We start from the raw sequence: 20,513 nt of genomic DNA on the forward strand, positions 1-20,513 counted from the left end.
GTCTGTGTGGAATCGAGATATGCAAATTCTAGGATCAGGGGAGATTCACGCCCCTTTTTCTCCGTCCAATGGGCGAGCGTGGCTCCGCCCCCAAGCTCGTTCTGATCCGGAAATTTGCATATGGGTTCTCCTGCCGGCCTATAAAGTGCCGAGCGCAAGGCAAATCTGGGCAGAGTCAGTTTGGAAGAGCATCAACAATTCCCCCCCCCCTTTTTCCCCCGCGCTGAGATAGTGCGAAAAGGGGGCCCCGTTCCCACCCCACTCCAAGCAGTGCCAACGAAACCCGCGAAGGAGCACGAAGTCGGGGCACCGCCGCGCTGCCACATTTGCGGCTCATCACGAAGACGCGGGTAGGACCCACCCGGTCTCACGGACCTGACCGCTCCTTCAGGTCCCGCGCAAATATTGGCCCACAGGCCCCGTCTGCCCCCTTGTCTTTGAGGGTGGCCTTTTCTTTTGCTTTTGAGTAAATGTGTTGTTGGCGCCGTCTGTAAAGTAAAACTGTTTAAGTGTTGCCGTGTGCTCGCGTAGTCGGTAGTATCTCTGCGTCATTGTTTCTTTTGTAGCATTTGATATATGTGCATTCTGTTTGGCTGTATATGTGTGCTCTCCGTGTGCCACGGAATAAATGTGCATCATGTTGAACTGTTTTCCCGTTTCGCTTCGTCTTTTCTTCAATTGAATCTCCATCTTGCTTCAGGTAAAGGGTTGGTAGTGGGCTTAATACGCCGGATAATTAATCGGAACCGTCGAGGCCGACGATAACACCGCTCGGTTATCCCGATAGTACGGAACGGATCGCTTAAGCGGCCCGTGTCCAGAGTCGACCTGCGGCGAGGTGCGATCGCCCGGTCTACCCTCCGCGTGGGTACTTAGGTAGGTCGAGTTTGGCGAACACCCTATCCCACGCGGGTGGCCGATTGGCACGATTTGTTGGCGATTGGCCGAAAGGCCCACCCCGTGACTAGCTCCCGGCATTAGTCTGAGAGGGTCACGACAGAATTGCCCGTCCGATGGGCGACGTGCCGCGATTCGAGTCACGTGGCCGTTCGCACGTCGGCAGGCGCGAATTCGCAACAATATGATCTGAAACAGCATTGCTTAACTGACAACATTTTGGATTCAACAGTTTCCGTGGAGGACATTTAAAAGTCAACCACAAAGCATAGACCGACACCACCTGAAGAGCACATCAGATGACGTTGGCAAATTAACCTCTGCCTGAAGGTCATTAGTCAGCCAGCTTGGTTTTTTTTGACAATTCAACAGTGACATGGTGATTCACTCCCACTGAGACTGGGTCGTGTTCCAGAAGCTTATAATTTAAATCATAAATACTACTACCACCTTGAACAAGATACGAGTCCACAACGTGTGGAATCCTTTGCAAGTGCAGCCCATTGCATCCTGCTATTAATTTGAGATTGGTCACAGGCTTTGACACAAATACAAATTTTTATTATTCACCCGAGACATCAAAAAGCAACATATATCGAACAAACAGTTTCAAATGGAGCACTTCGCTGCCATTAGAGCATTTAAATTGTATCAGATGCGGCAATAAATGTGAATTGTTGCTCTCAGCTTACCAGCTCGATGACAGAAGACACCACTTGCATTTTTCCTATGATGCCAGGGGCAACTTGCTGGTATTACGAAAGTATTGATCTACAGCATTGCACAACCATGGCAATTATGGTCCGTTGAGATTTGGCACAATAATTTGTAATTACGGCAGTTAAAGGTAATAAAGTTTCTATTTTGGTAAAACTTGCACACACCAACTGCTTGCTGGAGGACTTCGAGCAGATGTCATCTTCAAGTTGACAGTCCTCCTTCTCTTCTTGAACTCGCATTTGTCTCAATGCCTCGATCTGCGAACCATTGACATGGAACAACCACTCATTCAAGGGCCCACGGTGGTAAAAGCAACCAGAGTTTGCCAGCAAATGCACACACAACCTACCTGCTTTGCTGAGCCCATTGCCAAAAGGACCCTCAATGTACCAACACAATTGCCTGAAAAAACATCTTCAATTGGCACATCACCGTCGGTGGACACCATGGGATAGCGGGCTTGCAAAAGTAATTCCAGCAGCTCCGGGTCTCTGGATGCAGAACATAGAAGAGGCGAGATGGAGGGAAGAAAGACAAAGCATCAAGTGTGAGACCAAGGTCAGAGGTTTGATGGAAATGAGTATAGAGGCTGAAATATTGGGTCGCATGAAACGACATGGTGCGAATGAGTTACCCAGGGACAAATGGAGACAGTGCTTCACCCCTGTATGCAAAAACATATACAGGTGCATACCTGAACGATGTGTAGAACTGCTGCAGAGGTAACTTCACCAAACCAATGAGTGCATCCCGCTGTGGAGCAAGACCTTTGCTCCAAACCTCAATCACCACCGTGTTGTTCCGTATCCGATTAAGCAGGTTCTGTGTGAGCTTAATGGCCACGACCTGGTCAAAGAAATGAAAATGAAGCCTGACAGAAACGATGACCTAGAAGTGTGCATTTATCAAAAGACTTGTTACTGTACTGGTGTGATAGCATGAACGTCTCGCTTGATGTTTCAAGGAATCACCAGTGATATAAGGCCATTTATACTTTACATGTTCAACCATTCACTCCCAAATCCACCCAATATATCGGAGTGTGTACCTGATAAAGAATGAATTGAGGTGAGGTCGAACCCCAGCATACGTTAGAACGTATCGCTTCTGAGCTGCTGAAAAACTTCACCATTAGGTAGGGGTTTGGTAATGTGGATGATCTTCCATCATTCCGTCGAATGGCCTGCTGAAAGAGCACAGAAATACAATTGGTGGAGGAATACAAACCATCCTTTGGTAAAGGGAAAGAAAAATCAAAGAAAAACTGCACTCCCGCACAAGACTCTCCAAGCAATTTAAACAAATCAATGGGTCACATCAGTTTCAAAAGCTTTCATCAGCTAAGAATAAATCAAAGTTCGATTGCAAACTTTGTGAAGCATTTCATGAAATAATTTACATGTTGACGATCAACCATGGTATGGCGATTCAGAGAGAAAGCCTTACCAGGCCCTTTCCATTATCCACTTGGAGTAACACATGTAGGAGCACGGGTTGGGCGATCTCCTCATCACATTCAGCCCTGGCCTCAAAATTCTTCACGAGGTTCCGGGGTGTCCGGGCAGTCGATGTTGTGGGAGAACGGACTGCGTGGTCAACCCTGAATTCTCTCAGAGGCGTTTTAACTCGTGAGGGAAATGTACCTCGTACCGCTGATAAGAGGGAAAGCGAAGATCAGTGAGCAGGTGAATTTGACATGTCTTCAAGGTCTAAAAATATTTTACACATCTCAATATATAACAAAGGATGTGATTATCTTAAACAAACAACACACCTTGTGGGAAGGCAAGATCAAGATTAATCAAAACAAATGGCAGGGCTACAAAGTTTATTAAAATAAAAATAGGGCCACTGGACCCGGAGCTTATCTCGGCCCGAGCCTAATGTTGCAACCCAAATTTGGTAGCATTCTGACTGGTGGGTCTAGAGAGGAGGGTTTTTGAAGGAATTTACGTTATTTTCCCAAATATTTACCAAGTCCGCCATTTTGACACACTTCCGGTCACGTGATCGGCATGACCGCGCCAATTTAACATCAAGACCCTGTCCTAATGTTGTAACCAAATTTGGTAGCATTCTGACTGGTGGGTCTGAAGAAGAAGACTTTTGAAGATATTTACTGAGTCAACCATTTTGATCTACTTAAAGTCACCTGACCAGAACAAGATTGCAATCCCTGTTACCAGTTAGGAGAGGAAGGTTGCTGCCAAATTTCAGCCGGATCGGCCCAGCGGTTTGACCAGAGAAGTCGAAATAGGAGCCGGACGGACAGACGGTGCACGATGACATTACCTTACCTGGAATTTAAATTCCAGATAAGTAAACAAGCAGTCATAGACTGGTACTTACGAAATCGTCAACTTGACCTCTGACCTCGTCTAATAAAAGCTGTCTCTAGAGAAGGTAGCGACGCAAACCAGAAATTTCTACGATGATTCTGTACCAAACCATCAAAAATCGAATGTTTGACCTCACTGTGACCTTGACCTTTGACCGATTTTGACCAAAATCTAATCAGCGCTAGCCATCACCCTCCTGAATCACGTGGTGTAATTTGACATTGGTAGCGTTTTCCGTTCTCGAGTTACCGTGCCTACAAACAAACACACACACACAAACAGAGGACGGAAGTCATCAATATACTTTCGAAATCCTTAGATTTCGTAAGTAATAAACTTGTACACAGCAAACAAACAAAAAACAAAGAAAAATAAATATTTGAGTGCTTACGTGAGGCATGTTGGGTTAGGTGGGTTGAAGGATCTTTCTTCTGATAATCACCATCATGGGCCACACTAGGTTCCGTGCTCGCCTTTGAGTAGCCCAAGTGCTGACGGACACTCTCAGTCCGGCCGAGTGCTCTGTTCAGTTCTTGACCTTCTGACACCAGCTCCAAGGTAACCTTAGAGGTGCCAACATTGCTCCTTTTCATATAAATTCATCAAATCGAAAATTTTACTCAAATTGGACTCAAACAATTCATTTGAAGTAGCACCTCTTTTTTTTTTTTCCTTATCATTTGGTGTTTTAATGCGACTATGAAAGAGAAAGTGACACCATGACAATAGCTTTTGGAAATGATCCTCCCCCCTCTGCCCCCTTGTCCATTCCGCCACCTTTGACATGCTCGTTACTGCAAGTACAACATGGAGTGCATGAGAGAGAGGCTTTGTGAGTACGGGACTATCTCCCACTCCTGATGCCATTGTTTTACCATGTTGAAGTGCACACTCCATCGGCTCTGAGAACGTTTTCTAAATCGGTCCAATTCAAAGTTACGGATGAACAAGTGAAAATACTATGCAGCAAGAAAGGGTGGATGGAACTTCTCTTGATGGCTGGGCTTGTTCTCACAATAGATCACACCGGACATGATCTACTGGATGATGCATGGCCTGTAGCCATTGCTTTACAAGTGACTGATCAAGTGTGAAGGCTGTTTTACGCTTTACAGTCTCAGCAACATGCCCATTAAGGACCCTGGCATAAAAAGCTTAACTCCACTGACAAGGAAATCATGCCATCTTGAGCAAAACCCTGTGCACAGCACTGCGAGTGGCAACAAACATGGAACTCATTCAGAGAACAGTTAAGGTACAAAACTTGTGTTTTTCCAACTATGGCACCTGGAAATAAGATTTTTTTTTTTATCAGGTTACCAAGTCATACTACTATGATGAAAATAAAGTAGAAAGCGTGTCTGTGACGATGTTAAGACACAAGAACGTGGTGTAGGACGATGTACCATTTTGGCATGCAGATTATACTTTTCCATTCGAAACTCTCAATACAATGTCACAGTACGTACAACATTCTACCATGTTTTGCAGCCAAAGAAGGTCACGTTTACTGTGCCAAATGTGGTGCAACACCTCGAGTGGCACTTTACGATCTGCATACTTTAACCCATGCGATTCAAGGCCAAACGAAACAGTTCATGCAAAATTAAATGCAGAAAATACATTTCTACCTTCAAGATGCCCATTGTTGCTGGACTCTGGTTATTGTCATCGGCACGCTTCTCCACAGTTACTTCTCCAGAGAAGCTGAGATCGTCAGCGAGTAGAAGGGAACGCAGGGGGCAGAAACCTACACCCAGAAGAATCGGCTGGAAGACCCCCCCCCCAAAAAAAAAAAATTAATGATGGTCATAGCAAAACTTCGCGACATAAACACCTCTTGCCAACACAAGTTGAGGAAAAGGGACCGAAACACTCCAGCCTTTCACCTTTCTCTGAGACAGTTGACGGGAATAAACTTTGAACTCCAGCTCCATGTTCCACCATCGTACAATTGCACCGTCACTTAGGTGGACGGGAAACGTCGTCCTCTGCTGGAAGCGCACAGCTACCGACAAACACAAGGGCCAGCAGAAGCACAGTCTGGTCGGCAGATAGACGGTGAAAGAGAGAAAACGCATCCAACTACATTGATGAGAAATAATTGCAATGAGGCTATTGTCACGTGACTCACTGGTGCCCACGATCTTGCCGGAAGCCACTCGAGTCGGATCAATTTTTGTGCCAGCCTGAACCGCCACAGCCTCTTCCGTGGCAGGAAACACGGGGAAAAGATACTCCACGAAGTAAGTGCTGAAACAAAATGACCGACAGCATCTTGCATCTATCAATCTACAATGCATTTTACCTTCGGTGCAGGCAAGAAAGACATAATTGCATTAAAAACAAGACGTTTCGCTTCATCATCTCGCGAATGACACATTAATTCTGCTTTGAGCTTTGTGCGCATGAATTCCTGAGAGGTTTTTAACATCACACAAGGAAATGGGAAAAATCTCTCCAATGCACGTCTTGTACATTCAGCATCATGGGACGCCCTCAGCACCGCAGCCCAGGATTTTGGCCATTGCCCTCCAGGATTCACCACACACCTGGTCGGTATTCCGAATGGATATATGAGAGCGAGTTGAAAAGTATCCACAATGATTTATTAAAAACTGTGTCGTGTTGACTACATTGCTTATTGTACTTGCAGGTACAAGCACGAACTGTCTGCGCCATTGTGAAGCAGTTTCAACCTTGAGCAGTCAGTAGTTGTGTCGTTGTGAGGGAGTTAACATGACAGCTCAGCTGTCCGTTTGCACCAAAGAAGAGCAGCGTGTAGTGATATGAATTTTGTGGGCTGAAGGTGTACCAGGAGCAGAAATCCATTGCAGACTTTCAGCAAAATATGGGAACAGTGCTTTACTGCAGCGGAGTGTGTACGATTGCACACATTATGACAAGTTTCACTGATGATGAACGATCTGGATGCCCATCCACGTCCACAACGGAAGAAATCATCGAACGAGTCCACGGCATGATTCTGGATAACCGACGGACAACGATTGACAAAGTGGCACATCATATGAACGTCAGTCATGGTTCTGTGCATGAAATCATCAACAACTGTCTCGGCTTTCATAAAGTTTCTCCAAGATGGGTTCTAAAACAACTCACAGAAGAGCACAAGTGCAACTGTGGGACAATCTGCCAAAGCCTTGTGAAGCACTTTCATCATGAAGGGAATGATTTTTTGAAATGCAGTGTCACTGGAGACGAGACGTGGATCCACCTTAACGAGCAAGAGAGCAAACGACAGAGTATGGAGTGGCCGAAACATCCAACATCACCAGTCAAAAAGAAGTTCAAAAGTCAACCCTCGGCCGGAAAAGTGATGTTCACACTTTTTTGGGACTCACAAGGTCCAATATTGGAACATGATCAAGAGGGGGGCACAACGATAAACAGTGTCCGTTATTGGGAAATGCTCCGGGACCAGCTATTCAATGGAAATGCCGAGGGCTGCTGTCAAAATGTGTTGCATTGTTGCATGACAATGCCCGCCCACACAATGCCACCCATACGATGGAAACCTTCCAGCAATTGAACTTTGAGGTGTTGGAGCATCCTCCGTACAGTCCTGACTTGACCCCTTTGGACTTTCATCTATTTGGTCCACTCAAAGACGCTTTAAGAGGCCGCCACTTTGCCAGTGACCAACAAGTGAAAGAAGCGGTGCATGTGTGGCTCGTTATTCAGCCATAAACATTTTTTTTCTGAGGGCGTACAGAAGCTTGTGAACCAATGGACTAAGTGCGTTAAAAATTGATGCTTTTATACAATCTCAATTATAGTTATTGCATTTAAATAAAAATATATTGCGGATACTTTTTGATGCACTCTCGAACATGCATCTGCCCTTGATGAGACCTAATCCTTTACTTTCTCAATGGAAATTTTACATGGTTCTCTCTGTGGAGAATTGGAAATTTTGGTTTAAGATTGGCCTTTCCACTTTTTTAAGACCCTCTGAACAGCTTTACCACTTAGTTAACTTTCTATCATAAAATTCCTCAGTCCTGAAATACAGATCACTTTCAACTGATCTGGAAATAATATAGTGTTCAATATCTGCTTTTCCAAAATGTTTGGCTGGCACATGAAGTATCAGTTCTCCAGAGTCCTTAACTTGGTTCCAAAAATAAAAATCCCAAAGCTCGAAGCGAAGTTGATTGCACGCCATCACAAATCCCCACGCTTCTCACCTAAAGCAAAGCTGAAAGATGGCAAAAAGTTCCGCCAGGAATGACCCAATATGAAATTTTGAGTTTAAAAGTATTTTCCCATTTTGACCTGTGACACCAAGTCCCCACCCCCTGAGACATGAACCCAGGGTCAAATGTAAAAAAATAAAAATCGTTACATATTTCCTGCATCCCCCAATGTTGATTGCATATACAAAGTTCCATTTTAAAATGTTTAAAAATGTCCTCGAAATTGCATTTTTCGACATTTGACCTTTTGACCGCGCTCCGGGGGACGGGATGATTGACACTGCTCTTTCACCTTTGTACCATGTATTGATCATAACTACCAAGTTTGGTGAATTTTTGCCCAAACATTTAGGAGATAGTTTAGGAGGAGACAGACAGGCAGACAGAGCCGATTACAATGTCCCCCCCCCCGATATTTTTCAAAAAGCGTGGGGATAACGAGTTAGTTACCATTTCTCCTTGTGGGCAGATGTTGGGCAAGCAGACTTGGACCTAGCTGGAATGCAATGCATTACTCGAGGTGATAGCCGTAGCTCTTCAATGTATACCCTCGCCTTATTCACAGCATCCAGGAGTGCCCGTTGTTCTGGCGAGAGTCCCGTTCTTCTACAGTGTGACCGCAGTGACATGGAAGCAATGGATGAGCTGCAAAATAATCAAAAAGATCGGCAGGGAGAAGGCAGAAATAAATCAATATGGCTACCACCAAGCCGATTGGGCTCCTAACTCGGAAGCAGAGATGCTGTTGCAGGAAAGATGAGTGGACATTGATTTGTATGAAGCATAGTTTCCTGAACTGCTTGCCTCAATCCATGACCCCTGCTGCTTTTAAACCCAGAATGCTTAGGACTCGGTGTTGAACCGTAATCTCGATGCTTTTGTGGTGCACCTCCAGGTAAGCACTCTGGTGATCCCTTTTTGCTGACACCACCGTGGATTCGCTGAACCTGGTAAGGCAGTGACAGTGTAAGAAACTGAGTGAAACACTGGTGGGATAGCTCTCAATAATAATTTTAAAAGTTAATTTTAGCATTACAAGCCCAAGGTCATTATCAAAGACCGTGACCATGCGAACATGGAAGTTGCGGTGCCATGATTGGCATCCATGAGGTTGTGAGTACAATTTTGACCAAAGGCATGTGCACTAATGATTGGGATTTTAAGCTTCTGTAAACTGAATCCATTCTTAATGGGAATTACTGTCTCTACTGAACCGTCAGGAAAATCGAGCTGGCTCAATTTAAATTTCAAAGAAGGCTGTCTGCTTCTTTTTCTACTTTCATATGCAGCACATAGCTGTGGGTGGCACAATTTCCTTGGGGCACGGCTGTGCCGCTGATGCAGTGCCCGCTGTAGGTTAACATAATATAATTGTATCTGTCCATGGTGTCATCGATATCTCGTCTAATCTTCGCGAAGGACACCGTGGGATTTTTAACGTCTCCCGACTCATGCAGCATGAGAGGGTTTCTCTGGTCTATGGTCCTTAAAATGGATGGCAAGCACATTGATGCATCGCCCTGCATGCGAAACACCAGGATGACAGCTTACCCAGATTCAAACCCAGGCGAGACAGCCCAGAGGTGAGTGTGCATACCTCTAGGCTGCCAGCATGAGCTACCTATCATGCATACTCTGCTCTGATCTACATCATGCGTAACCCTGTCCACACAGTGTAGTTTGAATCAATGTCCATAGGGCAACTTAGGAGTGGCACAAAATTTCAATCTATGAAAACAGTGCCAACCCCACCACTCCCCCCCCACCCCCTCCCCCAACTTAATAAGGGGAGTGGGGAGGAACTTAAAAAGTGACCTGTAAATCTACTCATAAATATTATATATGAACTTTAAAAAAAAAATAATAAAAGGGACAGAATGTAGAATAAGTGTTCAGAAAACACGAGACACGTCACACGAACACCATTGATAACTGACCGTAGAATTATAGAAGAGCTGCTCAAGCAAGCTTTCGTCGTGCAGCGGATCGGTGAGATCACTTTCTGCACCCAAATCAGGTTCAGATGGTGACCTGGCACCTGAGGTCACACCTTCCCAGTCGTATAGTAAAGCATTGCCTGGTACAGATGAGTCACTGCAGGTGACAATAAAGTCACACGAGCTATACATGGGGTGTGTCACACCCTCAACCTCAAACCAGCCTATTTCAAGTGCTCTACCAGATGAAGACCTCATGTTAAAGGTTTATTGGCATACACTCCACACTTGCAGAGTGCAGTTTGGTGAGTGAGCAGTCATGGCCCTCAAACGCTACATACAATGGAGAAAGAAAAAAGTATTTCACTGCTTGACCAAAAATCCACTCTCGGGGAATGGCATACATGAGGTTCAAGTTAGTTTATGACAGTACAATAAAAAAAAATTAGTTTTCTATAAATTCCAAATGAGCTTGCTTCCAATGAAACTACAGGTCAATGAGCTTTCTTTCAATTGTAAGTAAAGTCATGGAATCCATAACTCCTGTTGACATCAAGTCTTTTCAAACAGCTTGATCCCTGGTCATCAGTTTGGATTCCATCTAGGTAACTCAACTCTGGACATGCTGCCGATCCTCTCTAAATAATGGATAGAGGCACGAAATCTCAATCAAGAGGTCAAAACCATCTCCTTGGACATGTCTCTGGCATTCGACACAGCCTGGCATCCTGCTTTGTTTGCCAAGCTCTCTGCCTGCGGCATAGAAGGCCACTTTATTCCTGGATTTCTGACTTCCTCCAACCTACGCAGTCAAGGTGTCGCCATCAATGTAACCCGCTACTCCACTCTCCTAGTGGAGGCTGGAGTTCCCCATGGCAGAGTGTTGGGCCCAGTCTCATTCATCATATATAAGATTGGCTGATCGGATCAAACAACACATCCCCTTGGCGATTCGAAGAAAGATTGTGAGGGTTAAAACACAACCAGTGCGAGCATGGAGAAATGTCCAGCAACCACCGGCCACTGTATCTGCTTCATCTGCCATTGCACAGCACCTGGTTGCCAACCCTATCTGTGCATACCAGTACAATGCAGATATGATCAGGATATTGAGCCGAGGTCGGAGCTCGTTTCATTTACGTATGTTGGAAGCAACCTTCATCCTTACCACCGATCCAATACTATGTCGTCAAAAGGAATTTGTATGATCTCTGTGTGTCTTTCAGCATGGAAAGATCAAGGGAAGTACGGTAACAAATAGTGAATGGACCTTAGGGGAAACCCATCCCCCCTCTCTCCAGGATGCGGTTGCAAACGTCAATCATCGACGAACTCTGCTCCAGCCAATGGGAGCTCGAGGTGAAGATGATGAGCCGACCAATGGGCGTTCGGATTAACCGTGACGTCAATATGGTTGAACCAATCAGTGTCTACCTTATTGAGACCTGCGTATAAAGCACCCGCCTTCACTTGCTGCGAATTTTACCCTGAAGAGTACAGCACGAAAAGCTTCGGTCACTATTATGTCGTGTTTGTTTGTATCCATATTGAAGATATGTAGTTCCAAACATCTGTTGTGTGTGTGTGTGTGTATATATATATATATATATATATATATATATATATATATATATATATATATATATATATATATATATATATATATATATATATATATCAACGACATATCTGATGTTCTGGGAAACCTTCTATTCCATTTTGCAGACGACTCCATATTGTGTCATACTATACAGTACCTCATCCCACTGCGAGGCAGAATGCAGATGTGTCATACTCTGCTGATCTGGAATGGATGAGATGCTGGTCTGATAAATGGAACATGTCTTTAATTCCCTGAAAAATCTCACTGTCTCATCCTGTCACTCGAGAAGGATCGTAAACTAACCTTACTGTCTATTTCCATGGTCAGTCATTGGAAGAGGTTCAGTCTCTTGAAAGTCTAGGCCTCACTATCAGACATGATCTATCCTGGGCCAACCACATAGCAAAGCTGGTCTCCAAATCCAGCTGCAGACTGAGCATCCTCTGTCAATCCAAGTCTTTCCTTGCAAAATGAGAGCTCCTTGCAGTCTACAAGGCCTTTGTCTGAAGCTCAATAGAGTACGAGTCTCCTCTATGGGCTGGCACCCAGCATTATGTTTGTTTCTCCCAGATTCTATGCAATCGAAAGCTCTCAAAATTATTTGAATATTCCATGATGAGGTTGAAGCACAAAATCTGTTGCTTTCACATCACATTCAGGTCGGTGGTCTCTGTTTTCTACTGTCTATTCTCTGACATTGCTCCTCAGTCCTCCGACCCTCCCCAACAGCTCCAAGCTGCATGCATTCTTCAAGTAACCCTATCCTGGTTAAACTTATAAAATATGGCTGACTGCACACCTCAACTCATTTCGTCCTCGCTTCTCCTGTCTATGGAAGCATCTTTCAGAGGTCGATCTTTTCCACTCTTCCCTTCAATGCACTGTCAGCTTGTGTCATCCCCAATCTTAACGCATGATGTTTATTACTTCTATTAACCCTTCCTACCCCAACCCTCTTAATTGCCAATTTCAGTGTCCTCCTCTCTCACCCTCTCTCTGTTTGTTTGGTTATTCTTTTGTTGGTTGTACCCAAATGCTTCCCCAATACCTCCCTGTCACTTTAATGTTGAGAAAGAAAGCTAAAAGAAAAGAAAAAAATGATTACAAAAAAAAACACACGAACTTTCCCAAGAGTAGCTCAATGGCACGCAGCTCGATGTCTTGTTCAACGTCTTTGCTGAGCTCAGAGGTCAACCAGGGCTCCGGACCCAGCCGCCTCGCAGCATTTCCAGGGGAGTACAAATCATAGCCCGTGAGAACATTCTCAAGCAGGTGATCCCCTGGGGTGTAGGATGGTCTATGCCACAAGCATTTTGTAAATATTGGTTTTTTTATTCGTTCCATAAGAAAAATAAATCACCATTAGTAAATTTTAACAGAAACATAAGGTTCCAAAGAAAAACACTGCCATTAATACAAAGATAGAAAGCAGAGATTGTCAAAATAAAAGGTTTCTCTCAAACCTTGGAAGTGTGGGAACACACGAGTCTACACCATTCGTATCTAGAGACTCAGTTTGTACAGCCGATAAGGCCATCGCGTTTCGAAGGCAGTCACCCCTAGAGAGCAGTTCTGTCGGCACAGTGATACATCACAATGATGATGTCATACTAGTAGCAGGAGTACATATATATATATATATATATATATATATATATATATATATATATATATATATATATATATATATATATATATATATATACACACACATACATACACAAGGAGACTTAGATTATTAAATCTTTCAAGCATCTTGGCACAAACAAAATATTGTGGTCACCTTAAACTTGTTAAGCTTTTTAAGAATGCCTCAGCAGAGGATGGCAAAATACAATTGAATTAGGAAGAAGTTTCAAAATAAAGCTAAAAGTCAAACCTGAAATAAGATCCTGGGCAGCTTGGCTATCAGGAGCGATCTTTACAGGACGATGTGCACTGTAACTGGTGGAATTCAGGGCTAATTGAGGTCCAGGGTAACAATCCTCCGCGGGCGTTACAAGAGGATCTGCTGCAGAAACTGGACGAGAGTCAACACTCGGAAGGTTGTTTCCAGGGCATTCGTCTTGCTTTCGAAGTTCAGTGCGATCAGTGATACACCTCGTGTGGTCCTTTTCTCTAAATTCAGAAATGTAAAAAAACAAGTATTCAACATTTTTAATTCCTCATTTTTACCCTGCACTCACAGAGTGAAAATCAGGGTTGAGCAATCGGTAGCGTACGTATGTATGGCGTACGTCATGTCTGCATTTTGTTAAGAGCGTACATCGAAAAACATTCAGCGGAGGAATCTGAAACTTTACCACATGTTACATGACCATGTGATATCGCGGTCAATCTTTTGAGGTCAACATAGGCCAACTTTCTAAAATCCTCAATTTTCATATGATTGACTTGAAATGTTAAGAGGATTTGCACATTTTATCATTTAATTCAACCACCAATTGTTTTTGAGGTCAACATTGGCCAAAATATCTTAAATTGTCAATTTTCATCTGATTGACTTGAAATTTGAAAAGGATTTTCATAAGAATGACCATCATGTGTCACGTGGTCTGGCAGCCATATTGGATCTAAGGGAAAATCTTTGAAAATATTCGTACATGAGAAACTGCTTAACCAATCAATGCAAATTTTAACTAATTGATGAACTACTCATGGGAAATATGATTTGATTCGGATGATGTCATTGGTCATGTGGTGTAACAGCCATATTGGATCAAAGAAAAAAAAAACCTTTAAACCAAGAGTTGGCTCTTACCAAGTTCTTCTCAAGACTGCACAGGGTATGTATTCTTTGAATACCATATAGTTGTTTTTTGTGCATGTAGTCAAGGGTCGTGGAAGAGCTCATACTAGTACAATGAACAGATTAAGACACAACAGGACAAAAGAAACAGCAAGAGAGGGGGAACCATCAACAGCAGAGTTAAGGCCAAGATAGAGGAAGACTTGGACAAACATTGGGTGTAGGGAGGAATATGGGGCAGGAGAGGATGCATGGAGTAGACAAGACAGATGCAGAAGGAAACGCTCGGGAGGGAGGACTTGAAACTTGGAAGGAGAAGGGATTGGGGTGGGGTGTGGGGGGTGGGGGGTTAATGAGGGTATAAAAGATCATGGTTTTGTATTGGGGATGACTGCGATGGTGGTGAACAGCTGCCTTGAAGACCTGGAGGGAAGAATGAGACCCAAAAGGATGTGGAAGTTGGTTCCAGAAGTGGGAGAACAAATGAGTGGCGGTGAGCAGTAATCCTGGATTTTCCTTCCATGGGATAACCCGATTCCTTCGTGTCTCTCCCCGGTTACTGTCTCCTCCGATTTGATAGGCCTGAACCACACCCTGGTGGCAGAGTTGCTCTTTTCATTAATAACAATTTCTCACTGCCCTTTTGCTGGCCTTACACCTACCAACCCCCAGGAGTACCTCTGGCTGCAACTTCCCCTTTGCTCCCACCTCTTGTTTGTCTGTGTGTTGTATCATCCTCCGAACAGTGATGACTCAATCTACATCTCTCTCAGACAACATGGCCAAACTTCTAACAACTCATCCCAACTCTCTCTCTTCCTCATATGTGGCAATTTCAATTGTCACCATGTAACTTGGCTGGGTGTTGGTACCTCTCTCACCAACTATGGCACTTCAGCAAAGGACTTCTGTGACTCCATGGGACTGACTCAATCTGTGAAACTTCCCACCTGGATTTCTCCAAATGGCAAATCCTCCCTTCTGGACTTGGTGATGACTAACTTTCCCACAAACGTCTCTTGCTCTTCCTCTGCTCCAATTGGTTCATTTGATCATATGCTTATGAAAGTTAACATCTCTGGCTATTCTCAGAGAACTGCCTCAATGCTGGCGAGTCTGGCAGTTTACTCAAGCAGATTGGCAGGGACTGCAAGCAACCATCCCTCCTTTTGACTGGTCTCCCATATCTACTGCCCCTGATGTTAACTCAGCCTGGGAATTCTTCAAGAAACCTGTTCTCTCTCATGCACAGATTCATCCCATCTCATCTTCAATTATCCTATCCTTCTTCCCAACCATAGTACACTGAATCATTTGGAGGCAGTTGCTCTGAAACAACTTGCCTTCTCTTCCTGGAATACCAATCTGACCAAAGGAAATCTCAGTTGATTCCAAACAGTCCACAAGTGTGTCCACTCTCAGGAGAGCCAGAAAACAACATCTGTTCAACCTCAAGAATGAGCTTTCAAACTTGTCTGAAACCTGGTGGCACCTTGTTAGTACTGTCTCTGGTGTATGCTCCCCTTCCAACCCAAACCCTCTCTTCAAATGGCACCACAGCCAACTCCGCTCATGAGAAGGCCTGATGCCTCAATTCTGGGTTTGCTTCCAAATCTTGTGTCCCCACCCCTCACTCTTGGTACCCAGACTTCTCTGTCATACCCAACTGCTCCGAGACTTTGTGTCTTTTGCACCTGAGAAGGTGGAGAAAGTTCTTTCAACCCTTGACTCTGACTCTGCTACTGGACTGGATGGCATCTGCTCAAATGTCCTAAAAACCTGCTCTGCTGCCTTTTCACATCCTCTCTATGCCCTTTTCATTTCATGTGTTCTCTCTACCATTTGCACTTGGTCATATTCCAGCTGCTTGGAAATCCACAAACATCACTGTACTGCATAAAAACAAAAATAATAAAGAGCAAAAACTGATCCCCTCAACTGCAGACCTATCAGCTTACTTTCAGTTATTAGCAAGGCCATGAAATCAATCATTGCAGTTGATATGAAATCCTTCCTTTTCTCCAACAACCTCAATTGGGTTTCAGACCAGGTCACACCACCTTGGACATGCTGCTTCGACTCCTCCATCAATGGATGGAGGCCCTTAATGTCAAACGAGATCAGGGCCGTCTCTTTGGACATATCTCGAGCTTTTGATACAGTCTGGCATCTCGCCTTGCTCTCCAAACTCTCTGCCTATGGCATCCAAGGCAAACTACACACATGGCTTACTGTCTTCCTGTACTCTCATGGTGAATGTGTGGCACTCAACGTAATCCCTTCATCTCCTCTCCTGGTCAAGGCTGGAGTGCCCCAACACAGTGTTCTGTGCCCAGTTCTATTCCTGACCTTCATCAATGATCAATCTGACTCAATGGAGACCCTGTTTATCTATTTGCCGATGACTCCACCCTCTGCTGTGACATCCCTGATCCTTCAGATTGGAAGGCTGCGGCCTCATCCCTCTCTTCAGACCTTCAAAAAAAAAAATCACAATCTGGTCAAACACTCGAAATATGTCTTTCAACCCTAACAAATGTCACACTCTCACTACCTCTCTCCAAAAGGACCATCTGGCACACCTTCCTATCTACCTTCTTAACAATCCTCTTGAGGAAGTTCAGTCATTCATACTCCTGGGTCTCACTATCAGCCATGATCTTGGGTAAGCCACATTTAAAAGTTTTCCTCCAAAGCCAGCCATTACTGGGCTTCCTCCATCACATAAAGTCCTTTCTTGGTACACCGAAACTCCGATCCAGCTACAAGGCCTTCATCCACAGCTTAAAGGAGTAATGGCTCCCTTGCCTCACATCTTGCTCACCTTGACGCTGTGGAAACCACGGCCTTTAAGATTATTGGAATCTCCCACGATGAAGTTAGGTCCATAGGCCTATCACTTCACAACTGCAGCTAGGTCGGTGGTCTCTCTGTCTTATACCAGCTCTTTTCTGGTCCTGCACCCTATGCTCTTTCCATGCTTTGTCCTTCCAGGTTTCTGCAGGACTAAACTCAGCCCACTATCAATCCTCTTCTTGTGAAACCACCTAAATCCAGGATCACTGCTCACCTCCATTCATTTGTTCCTCTTTTATCCCGCCAGTGGAATCAACTTCCACATTCTCTTCAATCTCATTCCTCCCTCCAGGTCTTCAAGATAGCTGTTCACCACCATCTCAGAACGTCCCCAATCCAAAACCTTGATCTTTTCTACTCTAGTTAACCCCACTCAAATCCCTCCTCATTCCAATTTTCCAGTTTTCTCTCCTTGGAGTTTCCTTCTGTATCTATTTTGTGCATCCCATACATGCATGTTTTGCATCCTGTTTTTGTCTGTTACGTCCTGATCCGTTCACTGTATGAGCTCTTCCAAGAGCCTCGATTACGTATACAAAAATAAATAAATAAATGAATGAATGAAGGTGAATCAAACAACAGATGCAAGTGAGAAAAACAGACACTAGAAAAGCTTGCTTTTGAAGTATATTATGAATATTATAGGAGGGGCATTCAAAAACGTTACTCACAATAGTTGGACTATCAAGCTACTGTACTCACAATAGAAGACAAGCAAACATATCTTTTCTTCTTTTTAAAAATATACAAATATAGATGATTAGCAAGATAAGGGCTGACAGGATGACCTTGAGGTACGCACACTCACCTCGAAGCTGGCCAGTCTGGGTTTAAATCCCGACCCAGCTATAAACTGTCAGTCCGGTGTTTCACAAGCAGTGTGATTCATCAATGTGTGTGCTGTCCCTTGGATGGACATTAAACGGACGCCCCATCTGCCAACATTCGTAAGTGGACATTAAAGATCCCATGGTATCCTTCACGACGAGTAGGCGAGCTATCGCCAGCACAATGATCAAATTCCAAATGTCTGCCCTAATGACTCGAATGTCAGGCCTGGCCAGTCGGTTCGTGAAGACTCGGACCAAAGCTTCCCCCGGATCACGCAACAAGAAAGGTGGGATAATGGTGGCCGTTGAAGAAGAGAAGAGGTGATTAGCAAGATGTAGAAATGTATTTTTTATTAACGTGTATTTCTCGATATATGAAAAAAAAATTAAGGCCCTGCTGGCTAAACAGTTGCATTGCGAGTTGTTTCCTCCCTTGGGCAGAAGTTAAGCAGAGTGTCCTGTCTGCTAGAGATCGCTGGTGGACGTTAAATATTCCATAATGCCATTTACAAGAGTAGGTGTCATTGTAAGCCAGCACCCTGGCAAAATTTAAAATAAATGTCCTAAACCTATAGGGACTCTGTGAGAGAGTGGCAACATGTCCAGGGTTGGTTCCCAGTCAGAGAAAGTTGTCATGGTGACCTGCTGCCAGCAGCAGGTGGCAGGAGTTCAAGGAGTTTCAGACTTACAAGACAATACTGAGGTGACTGGAAACACTTACTCAATGTGGAACTTACCGTGAAACACAACTTAATGTAGAACCCCCAGGTTCCCTCTCTGCTCCCTCCTGGAATTTTCCATTTGATTGTTCAGTTGCAGCAATGGATTGATAGGATGATGGGCCCGAAGTCACCGGATTAGGCAAGTTGCTGTCAGTCATGGGTTTGTAGTCGCAATCACTGTATATTTCTGAAGCAGGTTCCAGGGTCAACTTCGCCTTACAAAAGTATGGGGGGGGAGGGGGAGGGGGGATGGAAAACTGACATTAACATTCAAGTACCTCCACAAGGGTTCACCAAGGCATATAGTGCAGCTAAAAATAAAAAAAACGCACAAGGCTCTATGATATGTTCAGATGCACAGTATCTTGTGATACCACACAATTGTTGGCAATCTTTGATTAGTGGTGTTTCTCCATTTTCTGAAATGATCAAAAAAAAATTGAAAAGTCATTCTGTTAAGAAAAGGCCACAATAATGACAGACAGGGTCACCATTTGCTGACACCAAAATCACAAATTCCTGATGCATAGAGATTATTTTATTCCATTTGATTGAAATCAGCTCGAGGGTAAGCAGGGTTCCACTTACCTGCAGATCCCCGAGTTTCTCCGACGATTGTGAAATAATTGCGAAGGACCCTTGGATCGGGTTAGTCATGGACAGGGTTGCTAGTCCGTGAATCTGCACTCTGCCTAAAGCAAGCTGGTCTGTTCTGGACAGGACCTCAAGCATCAGGCTGCCCATGTCTGTCCCACAAAGAATACGTACGCGGAGCTTATACATACACATAAATGTAGAGATTTACATTCCATTTGAAAATCAAATGTTGAATTGAAAATTATATCAAAATTGCATTAAATTATTGGAATCAACCATGTGACCTGAATAAGCTGTTTTTGTATCATGTGCTCAGAAACCTTTATCGATTCAAATTGCAGGTTCCACAATTTTGGCATTCCAGTACATAATATAGGCAATTGTTCTACAAGACTTTCCAAAAAGAAATAAAGATTAATATTGGTCATTGGCATGACCATACAGGTACAGTATGATGAAATGAATCAAACACAACACTGATAAAGCTGGGATTTTAAAACCTGCATTGTGAGAGAAATTGTCAGTGTGCTTTCTCCCAACCTTGTATGCGTGGAGTATTATAAAAAATAGCACCACAAAGCGGGCGTAACCCCTCAGCCCCTTGACACAAAACAATTTCAAGATGGTGGCCATATTGAAAATCGCAGCACACCCATTTTTGAAAGGAACCTTCCTCTACTCAACCCCAACACACCCAGCAAAAATGGATTTAATCGGACAAGGCATTCTCCTCAAAATCGACGGAAACCAATTTCAAGATGGCTGCCATGGAGGCCACATTGAAAATCGCAGCGTACCCATTTTCGAAAGGAACCTTCCTCTACTCAACCCCATTATACGTCACCAGAATAAAATCAATGTGTGAAGCCGTTCCCAAGTTATTGTCCGGAAACCAAATTCAAGATGGTTGCTCTAGCCGCCATATTGGATATCGGATTGTGCTGTATATCGAAAGGAACCTTCCTCTAACCACCCCCATTATTCCCCCATGAAAATAAAATCAATCTGTTAAGCTGTTCTCAAGTTATTGTCCGGAAACCAAATTC

The 20,513-nt window shown here is 44.0% G+C and overlaps 1 protein-coding gene across 4 annotated transcripts in view; it reads right to left on the reverse strand.

Moving 5' to 3' along the window:
• C2CD3 (C2 domain containing 3 centriole elongation regulator) overlaps positions 1 to 20,513 on the reverse strand; it is a 107,209-nt gene that overhangs the window by 74,916 nt on the left and 11,780 nt on the right. For all 4 annotated transcript variants that reach the window (XM_085852795.1, XM_085852793.1, XM_085852792.1 and 1 more), the window contains exons 3-19: positions 19,459 to 19,616; positions 18,886 to 19,085; positions 13,593 to 13,831; positions 13,177 to 13,285; positions 12,837 to 13,010; positions 10,111 to 10,267; positions 8,978 to 9,120; positions 8,624 to 8,818; positions 6,091 to 6,209; positions 5,846 to 5,964; positions 5,588 to 5,725; positions 4,348 to 4,519; positions 3,064 to 3,269; positions 2,666 to 2,803; positions 2,312 to 2,463; positions 1,967 to 2,108; positions 1,782 to 1,874 (exon numbers count right to left, since the gene is read on the reverse strand). In XM_085852795.1, the coding sequence (XP_085708921.1) occupies positions 1,782 to 1,874; positions 1,967 to 2,108; positions 2,312 to 2,463; positions 2,666 to 2,803; positions 3,064 to 3,269; positions 4,348 to 4,519; positions 5,588 to 5,725; positions 5,846 to 5,964; positions 6,091 to 6,209; positions 8,624 to 8,818; positions 8,978 to 9,120; positions 10,111 to 10,267; positions 12,837 to 13,010; positions 13,177 to 13,285; positions 13,593 to 13,831; positions 18,886 to 19,085; positions 19,459 to 19,616 (2,654 nt within the window). The remainder of the gene's footprint in view (positions 1 to 1,781; positions 1,875 to 1,966; positions 2,109 to 2,311; positions 2,464 to 2,665; positions 2,804 to 3,063; positions 3,270 to 4,347; positions 4,520 to 5,587; positions 5,726 to 5,845; positions 5,965 to 6,090; positions 6,210 to 8,623; positions 8,819 to 8,977; positions 9,121 to 10,110; positions 10,268 to 12,836; positions 13,011 to 13,176; positions 13,286 to 13,592; positions 13,832 to 18,885; positions 19,086 to 19,458; positions 19,617 to 20,513) is intronic.

Source organism: Eptatretus burgeri, chromosome 13, assembly GCF_056783735.1.
Source record: "Eptatretus burgeri isolate ZD-2024b chromosome 13, Ebu_testis_v1, whole genome shotgun sequence".
Lineage (NCBI taxonomy): Eukaryota > Metazoa > Chordata > Myxini > Myxiniformes > Myxinidae > Eptatretus > Eptatretus burgeri.